Source organism: Salvelinus fontinalis, chromosome 7, assembly GCF_029448725.1.
Source record: "Salvelinus fontinalis isolate EN_2023a chromosome 7, ASM2944872v1, whole genome shotgun sequence".
In the NCBI taxonomy this organism is placed as follows: domain Eukaryota; kingdom Metazoa; phylum Chordata; class Actinopteri; order Salmoniformes; family Salmonidae; genus Salvelinus; species Salvelinus fontinalis.
The window spans coordinates 66,066,610-66,080,092 of NC_074671.1; the positions used below are offsets into that span (position 1 = coordinate 66,066,610).

At 42.7% G+C, this 13,483-nt stretch overlaps 1 protein-coding gene across 3 annotated transcripts in view; it reads right to left on the reverse strand.

The window, feature by feature from the left end:
- Window positions 1–3,615, reverse strand: part of LOC129860138 (oocyte zinc finger protein XlCOF22-like) — a 231,117-nt gene extending 227,502 nt beyond the window's left edge. For 2 of the 3 annotated variants that reach the window (XM_055930475.1, XM_055930477.1), the window contains exon 1: window positions 2,318–2,975. In XM_055930475.1, the coding sequence (XP_055786450.1) occupies window positions 2,318–2,594 (277 nt within the window). In that variant the 5' untranslated portion in view covers window positions 2,595–2,975. Of the gene's footprint in view, window positions 1–2,317; window positions 2,976–3,509 lie in introns of those variants that run through there. The other variant, XM_055930476.1, reaches the window with a different exon arrangement.
- Window positions 3,616–13,483: the final 9,868 nt, after the last annotated feature.

The window sequence follows — 13,483 nt, forward strand, 5'->3', positions numbered from 1 at the left end:
TGTATGTATTCATATGAGTAGGCTGGTACTGTATGTATTCATATCAGTAGGCTGGTACTGTATGTATTCATATCAGTAGGCTGGTACTGTATGTATTCATATCAGTAGGCTGGTACTGTATGTATTCATATCAGTAGGCGGGTACTGTATGTATTCATATCAGTAGGCTGGTACTGTATGTATTCATATCAGTAGGCTGGTACTGTATGTATTCATATCAGTAGGCTGGTACTGTATGTATTCATATCCGTAGGCTGGTACTGTATGTATTCATATCAGTAGGCTGGTACTGTATGTATTCATATCAGTAGGCTGTACAATACAAAAGGGGAATACAACTATTCTAAAATATCTCATAAGTTATAAATTCTGAGCCATATCATCCTCCACTCACTATCACAAGGGTTAGTAACTACACAGACTCACTTCATAGAACTTTAAAACACTGGCAGTTTGTCCACTTCACTTCTTTAGTCTACTCTCTGAGCACTCCAGATAGCCCAGTGAATAAAACAAATGCTGGCAATACTAGTGTCAAACCATGCAAGTGTCAGTAGCATGAAATAACATCTACCTTCTAATTGAAACAGTTCATCATGAAATCCTGCCTTGCCTTTCTAGTCTTCGAAAGCCAAGTTAACAAACAGATCACCAAACATTTAGAATCCCACCGTACCTTCTCCGCTATGCAATTTGGTTTCCGAGTTGGTCATGGGTGCACCTCAGCCACGCTCAAGGTCCTGAACAATATCATAACCGCCATCGATAAAAGACAGTACTGTGCAGCCGTCTTCATCGATCTGGCCAGGGCTTTCGACTCTGTCAATCACCGCATTCTTATCGGCAGACTCAACAGCCTTGGTTTCTCAAATAACTGCCTTGCCCGGTTCACCAACTACTTCTCAGATAGAGTTCAGTGTGTCAAATCGGAGGACCTGTTGTTCAGACCTCTGGCAGTCTCTATGGGGGTTCCACAGGGTTCAATTCTCGGGCCGACTCTTTTCTCTGTATACATCAATGATGTAGCTCTTTCTGCTGGTGATTCTCTGATCCACCTCTACGCAGACGACACCATTCTGTATACTTCTGGCCCTTCTTTGGACACTGTGTTAACAAACCTCCAGACGAGCTTCAATGCCATACAACACTCCTTCCGAGGCCTCCAACTGCTCTTAAATGCTAGTAAAACTAAATGCGTGCTCTTCAACCGATCGCTGACCACACCCGCCCGCCCGACTAGCATCACTACTCTGGATGGTTCTGACTTAGAATATGTGGACAACTACAAACACCTGGGTGTCTGGTTAGACTGTAAACTCTCCTTGCAGACTCACATTAAGCATCTCCAAACCAAAATTAAATCTAGAATCGGCTTCCTATTTCGCAACAAAGCCTCCTTCACTCATGCTGCCGAACATACCCTCGTAAAACTGACTATCCTACTGATCCTTGACTTCGGCGATGTCATTTACAAAATAGCCTCCAACGCTATACTCAAGAAAATTGGATGTAGTCTATCACAGTCCCAGCTGTTTTGTCACCAAAGCCCCATATACTACCCACCACTGCGACCTGCTCTTGTTGGCTGGCCCTTGCTTCATATTGGTCACGAAACCCACTGGCTCCAGGTCATCTATAAGTCTTTGCTAGGTAAAGCCCCGCCTTATCTCAGCTCACTGGTCAGCATAGCAAAACCCACCCGTAGCAGGCGTTCCAGCAGGTAAATTTCACTGGTCATCCCCAAAGCCAACTCCTCATTTGGCCACCTGTTCTTAGCTGCCAATGACTGGAACGAATTACAAAAATCACTTTAGCTGGAGACATATCTCCCTCACTAACTAACTTTAAGCATCAGCTGTCAGAGCAGCTTACCGTTCACTGTACCTGTACACAGCCCATCTGTAAATAGCCCACCCAACTACCTCATCCCCATATTGTTATTTATTTTTGTTCTTTTGCGCCCCAGTATCTCTACTTAGACATCCATCACTCCAGTGTTAATGCTAAAATGTAACTATTTCACCACTACGGCCTATTTATTGCCTTACCTCCCTAATCTTACTACATTTGCACACACTGCATATAGATTTTTCTATTGTGTTATTGACTGTACGTTTGTTTATCCCATGTGTTGTTGTTTTTGTCGCACTGCTTTGCTTTATCTTGGCCAGGTCGCAGTTGTAAATGAGAACTTGTTCTCAACTGGCCAACCTGGTTAAATAAAGGTGAAATAAAATAAAACTGTTCTACAGCAACTTTTCATGCACAGTGGGAAGTTGGAATGAAAAACACCAACTTAGATAGAACCTGTGCTTACCATGAGAAACAGATATCCCAATCTTCTCCTCCTCTTCTTCATCTTTAATGTTGACATTCAGCTCCAGTGTTTGACTGCAGTCTTCTAGCTTCACTGATGCCATCTCTAGATCCTGCAGTGCAAACTGGGCTCCACTGTCACAATCAGGACCCAGTGACTGTAGGTTTGGACTCCGTGTGGAAGGAGAGAGGCAGGCTGGGTTTGTCCTCACTGTTGATGTTACCGGCCTCAGACTTAATCTGAGTCGGCCAGTAGTAATAAAAAGAAACGGACACATAGGTTAGTGCCAGAACTGTCAAGACTTTCTTAATTCTCTAAAAATATGGTTTATTTTAGGTGCAGGAGCTCCACAAAACTGTTGAGTTAATATTCTATAAGAGGAACATGAGCTCAAGCAGTAGACATTTGAGGTGACGGTACTCCGCTCCGGTGAGCTCCTGTCCAAGTCTAGCACTGATCTCATTTCAATAGATCTGGAAGCTAAGCATTGACAAAACATTAATTCATTCACATAAGACAAAGTATACACTTGAAATTAGGCTACACAACTTAAATGAACTTAATCTATAGTAGATTTCCTGAATTCACATAAATGCACAAATGACTCAAAAACCATTTAGTACAAGGTTGCTGTATGTTTTAGGCAGCACTATGTACTATTTACCTGAATAACCTTGTCTTCACTGTATTATTCCTATCAAAAAACAATTGTATTTCTTTTCACACCATAGTAACATGTACAGATAGACAGATACAACTGAATATCTCTGAATATTAGTATCCATGTAGAAAAATGATAATCATTACATTCAGCTCCAAAACAGTAGAGTAAAATTGTCTTTCTCTGCTGCACCCTCACTGCCTCCATTGACGTGCGTTAATGCAGACCGAGGGGGAACCGCCATTTTACCATCTCGTGAATGCTACACAAAACCAAAAACGACATGTAAAACGAACCCAGAAATCTCAAATAAGTTGATCCTTAATGAAATGACCTTGACAAAATGATATACATCAACTCAGGCTAACCCAGTCACTATGTGACTTGTAAAAAAAGTGATCACGTTCACTCACGCGGTTCGACATAAAAATAGCACATAAATCCTTCACCAAACGTGATAATACCTTGACGTATTTGTTACCTAGCATGTTATTACACGTTCCTTCTATATTAGAACGTGCTATTACATACCAGTATTAATACATTTGAAACCGACACAAAAGTTCTCATCTCAGCTGCAAAATACTGACGTATCCTTTATTCTGAAGAATGATGCGCGCCTGCGCGAAACTTCCTGTTCCCCCACTACCGGTTTCTAAACCCAGAGACGCAAAAACGCGAGACTTCAGAGAACGCTTGCGAAGCAGACCAAGCCTGGGTATGAGAAGTGAACAATTCTGACACTTTTGCAGTGGCTAATGGGGATCCTAATAAATACCAAATATATTCCGTCGAAACATGGCCATTCTTTTATCAATTTCATAACTGCTGTGGTTTATTCACAATAGCTCTCACTGCGTATCTTACATATCGCAGCATCACATGAGTAGGCAGACACTCTTCACTCTTCCAACGAAACTGCAGATATGACACATTTTATCGGTGCCCTGCTTCGAAAAACAATGCTCTCTCCTTCTACTCTTCTGAGACGCATGAAATCAAACCAAAACCACTACTGGTCACTCTGACTGACTCTACCTTTCCTAATGCCTCCTTCACCATCTTCCTGGCCTCAAATGATCTCCCAAAAATACATATTTGTTGATGAATCGCGCTCCAAAAGAAACTGTTGATGATTCGTTATTAGAGAAATGAGACCAAGTCAATAGGCTGGACAGGGTGGAACAGTATTTAGTAAGACAGTTTTATTCAGTGTGAAGATATCTGGCAAATCGTGCAGCACGGCTCCTTCTGTCTGACTCGTATAGAATCGTCGGAAGAGAGCGCTCTAAAAAGTTGTACAGCTTTATATATGCATTGAATGAAGTAGGTTGATCTGGTAGTCTGGCCTTCTGATTGGTCGATCTGGGTCTTGGGTAGTCCTGTGCGGACCTGGTGTCGACTTTCCATTGGCTTTTAACATAGTTCTTTGTCTTGAGTTCCAACTTCGAATATAGTGTGTGTGTGTGTGGAGTTGTTTTAACAGAGACTTGTTCATGGGGGGGGGGGGGGGGGGGGGGGGGGGTTGTGTGTGTCTGTGGTTGGTGTCTAATGAGACCAGCATATGTCCAAGGGAAAACGGGGGTGTGTGTATTTTGTATAAAAGATGGCTTATGTTGAGAAGTTGTTATTACAAGTTTCCAGTATCTATTACAATTTCTTACAAAACCAATGTTCGTTTACAACTTTTGGTCTGTTTGCTCCATTTTTCGTTGTCTCCGTCTTCCATTCCTTCTTACCAACTTTACTCAACTGGGAGCCATCAGACTCGAACAGCACTTCCGCTTCGCCATATTTCCCTACCCAAAACCAGACACCACGCTGCTGACTAACTCCTGCATGTAGAATCCTGCATTGAAAAAAAGCCCAAAACTACAGGTTAAAGGGGAATTTCACGGTGGCATTGCCATGGCATCAGTGGCGACGTCCACGGATGGCGAATTTCGGCGATATCAGGTCCATCCATCATTGACTCTATTTCGCGACAAATTGTCCGTCTGTTTTGATCCAAATATAGCCGAGGGTCAGCCTGATCAGCTTGTACTCATTGAAATGCATGAGATACACGAATACAATACAATATTATACATATAGTATATAGCATAAGTATAGTAGTAGTAGTATAGTATAAGTATAGTATAAGCATACAGTATAAGTTTGATTATATTTTTTATATACACAATATAATGAAATATATTGATTTAAAATAAAATATCTAATATCTTGTAAGATGTTCTGATATAGCCAGAATGACTGAAAATTACCTGTAATTTCAAATCATTAGTTTACAATGTCACAATGGAATTGATTGCAATTAATAACCGTCATGCCTCAAAACTGTGAGAAGCAGAAAGCGCAAGTCATTCACCCGACATTTGTTCCTCAAGACGGTAATACAACGACAAGAGGATAATTATAAGCATCAACATTTCTGAAAACGTTTCTAATTTGATAAGGTTGTTATATTAATTATCGGTTTCTGTTAATGTCGCAAACTATTATTTTCTCTAGGCTAACATAAGAAACTCTGCTTGGATACCTGCATGCTAGCTAGCTAGTGTAATATTTGTGTTGTGGAGAAATGACCAGGCAGGAGACCGGAGTACAGTTAGTTTTCGTTAGTCAAAACCTCTCGTGCTCTACGGTTCCCGGCACAATAGTGCGCATGTACATTTCCTATTAGGTGTAGTAACGTAGCACTGCCGTAATACATCACTGCTTAGTAACAGCATAGTAACTAATATAAACAGATGTAGATCCCAGATACTACAGCTAGCTAACGTTAACATCAACTTAGTTGCTAGCTAGATAGTAATGCGGGAAAGCAGGGTTAACATATTTGATGGTTGTAACGTTACTAACTGTCAGCTAGCTTACTGTATCGGTCTAGCTAACTACGGTTAGCTATGTTTTCTGGTAACGGGTGTGGAGTCATTGTTTTTTGACAGAACATTTTTTAAATAAACTAACATTAGCTGGTGTCTAACATCAACGTATGGGTGCCTATCGTGAAGCAGGTTGGTTTGCTAACTAACTGTAGTATGGGTTAGCTATCTAGCTAACTAAGAACGTTAGCTCACAGGAGAGAGGGCATTAATATGTTACAAATAAGACAGGAGAATGAGTGCAAAATGCAGTGACCAAAATTAACTAGCTAAGAAGCCTGTCAAAATGTAGTTCAAACTTGCTCTCAGTGTATACATTACTACAGTTTGTTTACTACTTACCTTTCTGAACTTTTTTTCAGAAAATGAAAAAGTGAAGATTATAATTAAAAATCGACAACTGATCAAGACCAGAGCTGTTTAATGAATAATGCCAGGAAGTGGGTTGTTCCACAACCCTATTCCCTCTGATATTTTATGTATAAATTATGGCTTTTGATGTGCATCTAATAACATTGCATGCTTGTGTAACAGTATAACTTTAAACCGTCCCCTCGCCCCGACACGGGCGCGAACCAGGGATTCTCTGCACACATCAACGACGGTCGCCCACGAAGCATCGTTACCCATCGCTCCACAAAGGCCACGGCCCTTGCAGAGCAAGGGGCAACACTACTTAAGTCTCAGAGCAAGTGACGTAACTGATTGAAATGCTACTAGCGCGTACCCGCTAACTAGCTAGCCATTTCACATCCGTTACACTTGATTTACTGTATTTGTCATGTGCTTAAATGTTTGTTGCAGGACTATCCAGAAGTTCACCTGGGCAGTCCCAAAAAAGGCAGAAAAGCCAGTCTTGTTCTCCCTCTACCCCAGCCCAGGATGAAATTAATGGGGATACGCCTAGATGGGGCAAGAGAAACTGAAGAGTCAGTGGGAAATGTCAAACCTTTCACAGGGTATCATAGATGGGATGTTCCTTATTGTATCAGGCATCTCTGCCTATCAGGATCATTATTCACACATGATATACAGTACATATTCATTTTCCTATCCAAATCCTTGCTTTTAAGTTGTCCTGATCACACCCAAATTAGGTTTTTATTTGTGTTTCAGGGCAATCCAGGGATTCAGCTAGCCGTTCTAGATGCTCTCCTTCCCCATCTCACTTCACACACGGTGGGTCAAGAGTACAGCTTACCAGACAAGTCCAGAAATCTTAATCCGCTAACCGGTCAACTACTAAGGAAGGTTTATTCATTGGTTTTGAATGTTGCCGAATCATCCAGGGCTTCTACTAGCCAGTTCCACCTCCAGGGCAGAGAGCACAGACGTTTTCCATATCCATGCTGTTACTCTACCAGACAAGGTGAGAGCAGTTATGTAGTAACTAAAGAGCACACACAGACAACATGCACATGATGGGGACGTGTTCAATCATCAGTGCTAGTTTCTTTACAATGAGCAGAAACTATACACATCATGTTACGTCTTGATAACTGATGATTAAAACCATCCTTAAAATATGTATTGTAGTGTGTAGGTTTACAAAAATCAAGTACTATTTCTTTTTGCTGTTTACCTCTGGGTTGACACTGAGTTGGCTTTGAATTCTGCAGATTCATCCAGGGCTTCTACTTGCCAGTCCCAACGGAGCCAAGAGCATCGCAGCTCTCACCCTCCCATTCCCTCCGCTAGACCAGAGCTGTTTTCCATGAATAATGACAGTACGTGGATTGTTCCATTGAAATGTGCCTTTTGATTCTCTTTGATATTTTATGTATAAGTGATGCACTAATTCAAAAGGCACTTATTTTCTGGAATGACTCAAAATGTACAACAAAATTGAAACTTGTGTTAAAGTTAAAAACCGATCCATTTGAATATAGAATATTATTGAAATGTTGAACTATATGTATTATTGCATGTAAAATTTCACTTTTATTTGCAAATCAACTTGTCTGTCAGGATCCTCTTGCATGAGACAACCCCATATTTCCAGTGTCAACAAAATGTTCTCATTTCAGAAGTGTGTCCAAACTAAATTGGTGGAGATAGAGCCCCAAGACCCTTTGAGTTCCATATCAAGAGGATGAGACGGAGCAAGACTTTGAGCAACTAGAGAAGCAGCTCCAAAGTGTGGATGCACCCAATCAGATGGTGAAATTGACATTTATTTTGACATTTCATTTACACTGTGGATTTAGTCAGCATTTTTCATGCTACCTAAAGCGATAAAATTTGTTCATTCCACTCTTACAAGCAATGCCTGTAGAATTGCTTTTTCTTTTAATTAGTCCTTCTGAGACAGAGGTTACTGCATAACTTCCATGGTTTCAAACAAGGTCTCTTGACACAGATTAAGGTTAAGCAAAATTGGTGGTAAGGACACAAAGGACTGTGCCAACAAGGTCATGGACAGTTATGTTTTATCTTTAGAATGGATCCAATAAGAAAGTCATTTTAAAGTTATCGTTGGTGATACAAACTGTCTGCAACAAAGACAGTAAATCCAAGAGCCTTATCTCCTCAGCAGTTTGAAAGTGTTCAATTCACAAAGAACATCCTATGTGTGCTTGACTTTCAGGCTCTTTACCAATGGCCTGATGTCCTTGTTCAACTTCAACGACCATCACGCGAAGCGGGGATTAGGAAACACAACTGTGTACTCTGTTGTCAACGGTACCTACAAACATGTCACTATTCTGTAGTATATTTTGTATTAATAACTTGGTGGTTTGAGCCCTGAAAACTGATTGACTGACAGCCATGGTATATTTAAGCAATAATACATGTGAGCCCATGTGTTATGATGACATTTTTATCATGGCTGTGAGTGTCATAGCCTTTAAAGCAAAGTCCTCTGGGTTTTGTGGTACCGTAACCACACAATATATGGTTACAGTCTGTATCCAGGCGCACTGAGTTGCGTTGTGCATAAGAAAAGCCTTTACTACACCCTCCCATTGCTTAAATGGTCACTAAGGTCGCACAATCAATCAATCAAGCGTGCAAGTTTGAGCCCGGCCCTAATCAATTGTCAGCCCCTGAGAAGGACAACTTTAACCAAACTTATCTTGTAAATTTGTCTTTGATAGACACGGAAAAGCAAACACATTTATCCACTTCCAAATTATTCTGAATAAATGTAAAAAATTATCATTATTACTGCACAACACAAAATAGCCGCCATCGGTTAGTGATAACCGGTGGTTTGAGCCCTGAATGCTGATTTAGTTGCCGTGGGGAACCTGTAAGACGCTCCATATCTATTAGTCTTTTCTATAACTTACTGTGTTTATTTTGGTGTTACAGCTGCAGTCAAGAAATGGAACAGCAAGGCCACTGACCATGGTGTTCGGAGAGCTGTGGCAGACCACCTCAAGCATGCTCCTGGTAGAGTCGGGGGTGATGGTTTCCACGTCACCACCACACAGGGTCGTTGCTAACGCAGCAAATATCTATAATTTTGATCGATAATTATTAAATTAATATAATTATATTCATTTGAACTTAACTGTATTTTGTCTTATCAATGTACTAGATGGTATTATTTGACTGAATGTTTTGTGCAAATACTGGAGTAATGTAATGAGTAGTGTGATTGTTTTTTTTTTTTTAAATTGACAATTTTTTTGATTACTGCGTCCATGTGTAGAGGCTACAAGTACATTTAAATTATGTTCTTTTCATGTCATTAAAACAACGACCTGAAAAATACTTATTTTCAACTTTCAACTGTCACTTTCAACCAAAACCCGAACGGGCAATGTAGCTTGCTCCGATTCTGAATAAATTTGTGTCTGTTTCTTTCTAGCTGGCAAAATAAGTGAGCTAGACTTTGTTTGGTCCTGCCATATGTCAATAACATAGCCACGTTTTTCAATGGTATGGGTTAAATATCCTAAACCTAGACAGTGATAGCAGCAAGCTAAAACCAGGGAGAGGGGGGAGATAATTTAGGTTCTGTTTCATCTGCTGCTGGCTTCAAATCAAATTTTATTGGTCACATACACATGGTTAGCAGATGTTAATGCGAGTGTAGCGAAATGCTTGTGCTTCTAGTTCTGACCGTGCAGTAATATCTAACAAGTAATCTAACAATTTTACAACTACCTTATACACACAAGTGTAAAGGAATGAATAAGAATATGTACATATAAATATATGTATGAGTGATGGCCGATGCAGCAGATGGTATAGAGAACAGTATATGAATATGAGATGAGCAACGTAGGCTTTGTAAACATTATATAAAGTGGCATTGTTTAAAGTGACTCGTGATACATTTATTACATCCAATTTTTTATTATTAAAGTGGCTAGAGATTTGAGTCAGTATGTTGGCAGCAGCCACTCAATGTTAGTGATGGCTGTTTAACAGTCTGATGGCCTTGAGATAGAAGCTGTTTTTCAGTCTCTCGGTCCCAGCTTTGATGTACCTGTACTGACCTCGCCTTCTGGATGATAGCGGTGTGAACAGGCAGTGGCTCAGGTGGTTGTTGTCCTTGATCTTTTGGCCTTCCTGTGACATCGGGTAGTGTAGGTGTCCTGGAGGGCAGGTAGTTTGCCCCCGGTGATGCGTTGTGCAGACCTCACTACCCTCTGGAGAGCCTTACGGTTGTGGGCGGAGCAGTTGCTGTTTGTGCATCTGTAAAAGTTTGTGAGTGTTTTCAGTGACAAGCCAAATTTCTTCAGCCTCCTGAGGTTGACGAGGCGCTGTTGCGCCTTCTTCACCACGCTGTCGGTGGGTGGACCATTTCAGTTTGTCCGTGATGTGTACACCGAGAAACTTAAAACTTTCCACCTTCTCCACTACAGTCCGGTTGATGTGGATAGGGGGGTGCTCCCTCTGCTGTTTCCTGTAGTCTATGATCATCTCCTTTGTTTTGTTGAAGTTGAGTGTGAGGTTATTTTCCTGACACCACACTCCGATGGCCCTCACCTCTCTGTAGGCCGTGCACACCTCTCTGTGGGAGGCGCGCATGGCCACGCAGTCATGGGTGAACAGGGAGTACAGGAGAGGGCTGAGAATGCACCCTTGTGGGGCCCCAGTGTTGAGGATCAGCGGGGTGGAGATGTTGTTTCCTACCCTCACCACCTGGGTGCGGCCCGTCAGAAAGTCCAGGAGCTAGTTGCACAGGGCGGAGTCGAGACCCAGGGTCTCGAGCTTAATGACGAGTTTGGAGGGTACTATGGTGTTAAATGCTGAGCTGTAATCGATGAACAGCATTCTTACATAGGTATTCCTCTTGTCCAGATGGGTTAGGGCAGTGTGCAGTGTGATTGCATCGTCTGTGGACCTATTGGGGCGGTAAGCAAATTGGAGTGGGTCTAGGGTGTCAGGTAGGCTGGAGGTGATATGATCCTTGACTAGTCTCTCAAAGCACTTTATGATGACGCAAGTGAGTGCTACGGGGCGATAGTCGTTTAGCTTTCTTGGGAACAGGAACAATGGTGGCCCTCTTGAAGCATGTGGGAACAGCAGACTGGGATAGGGATTGATTGAATATGTCCGTAAACACACCAGCCAGCTGGTCTGCGCATGCTCTGAGGACGCGGCTAGGGATGACGTCTGGGCCGGCAGCCTTGCAAGGGTTAACACGTTTAAATGTTTTACTCACGTTGGCTGCGGTGGAGAGCCCACAGGACTTGGTAGCGGGCCGTGTCAGTGGCACTGTATTGTACTCAAAGCGGGCAAAGAAGTGGTTTAGTTTGTCTGGGAGCAAGACATCGGTGTCCACAACGGGGCTGGTTTTCTTTTTGTAGTCCGTGATTGACTGTAGACCCTGCCACATACGTCTCGTGTCTGAGCCATTGAATTGTGACTCTACTTTGTCTCTATACTGACGCTTAGCTTGTTTGATTGCCTTGCAGAGGGAATAGCTACACTGTTTGTATTCTGTCATGTTTCTGGTCGCCTTGCCCTGATTAAAAGCAGTGGTTCACGCTTTAAGTTTTGCGCGAACGCTGCCATCAATCCACAGTTTCTGGTTGGGGAAGGTTTTAATAATCACCGTGGGTACAACATCACCGATGCACTTGCTAATAAACTTGCTCACCGAATCAGCGTATACATCAATGTTGTTGTCCGATGCTATCCGGAACATATCCCGGTCCACGTGATCGAAGCAATCTTGAAGCATGGAATCAGATTGGTTGGACAAGCGTTGAACAGACCTGAGCACGGGCGTTTCCTATTTTAGTTTCTGTCTATAGGCTGGGAGCAACAAAATGGAGTCGTGGTCAGATTTGCCGAAAGGAGGGCGAGGGAGGGCTTTGTATGCATCGTGGAAATTAGAGTAGCAATGATCCAGAGTTTTGCCAGCTCGGGTCGGCATTCGATATGCTGATCAAATTTAGGGAGCCTTGTTTTCAGATTAGCCTTGTTAAAATCCCCAGCTACAATAAATGCAGCCTCAGGATATGTGGTTTCCAGTTTACATAGAGTCCAATGAAGTTCTTTCAGGGCCGTCGAGGTGTCTGCTTGGGGGGGATATACATGGTTGTGATTATAATCGAAGATAATTGTCACGCCCTGGCCTTATTATTCTTTGTTTTCTTTATTATTTTAGTTAGGTCAGGGTGTGACATGGGTAATGTTTTTGTTTTGTTGGTTTTGGGTGTTGTTTATGGAAAAGGGGTTGTGTTAGTATATGGGTTTGTGTGGAGTACATGTTTCTAGTATTGTCTATGTAGGTGTAGTTGTCTAGGAGAGTCTATGGTTACCTGAATGAGTTCCCAATTAGAGACAGCTGATTTCGGTTGTCTCTGATTGGGAGCCTTATTTAGGGTAGCCATAGGCTCTCATTGGTTGTGGGTAATTGTCTATGTAAGAACGTTTGTAGCCTGTTTGTATGTGCACAACGTTTGTAGCTTCACGGTCATTTTGTTGTTTTGTTATTTTGTTAAAGTGTTTTTGTGTCGTGTTCATCTTCGTGGTATAATAAAAGAAGATGGCTTATTTTCCAAATGCTGCATTTTGGTCCGTCAATCCGCCACACGATCGTGACAGAATTACCCACCATAGGACCAAGCGGCATGGAAGGCGGCAACAGGACCTACCCACAAAGGATTTCTGGACATGGGAGGAGATACTGGATGGTAAGGGGCCGTGGGATCAACCTGGAGAATATCGCCTCCCTCGTGAAGAGCTGGAGGCAGCGAAAGTCGAGAGGAGGCGATATGAGGAGGCAGCACGGAGACAAGGCTGGAAGCCCGTGAGTACAACCCAAAAATTTCTTGGGGGGGGCCTTAAAGGGAGTGTGGCGAAGTCAGGTAGGAAACCTGCGCCTACTCCCTGTACTTACCGTGGAGAGCGAGAGTACGGGCAGACACCGTGTTACGCAGTAGAGCGCACGGTGTCTCCTGTACGCGTGCATAGCCCGGTTCGGTACATTGCAGCTCCACGTATCGGCCGGGCTAGACTGAGCGTTGAGCCATATGTCATGAAGCCGGCCCAACGCATCTGGTCACCAGTGCGTCTCCTCGGGCCGGCGTACATGGCACCAGCCTTACGCATGGTGTCCCCGGTTCGCCTACATAGGCCGGTGCGGGTTATTCCACCTCCCCGCACTGGTCAGGCGACGGGGAGCATAGAACCAGGTAAGGTTGGGCAGGC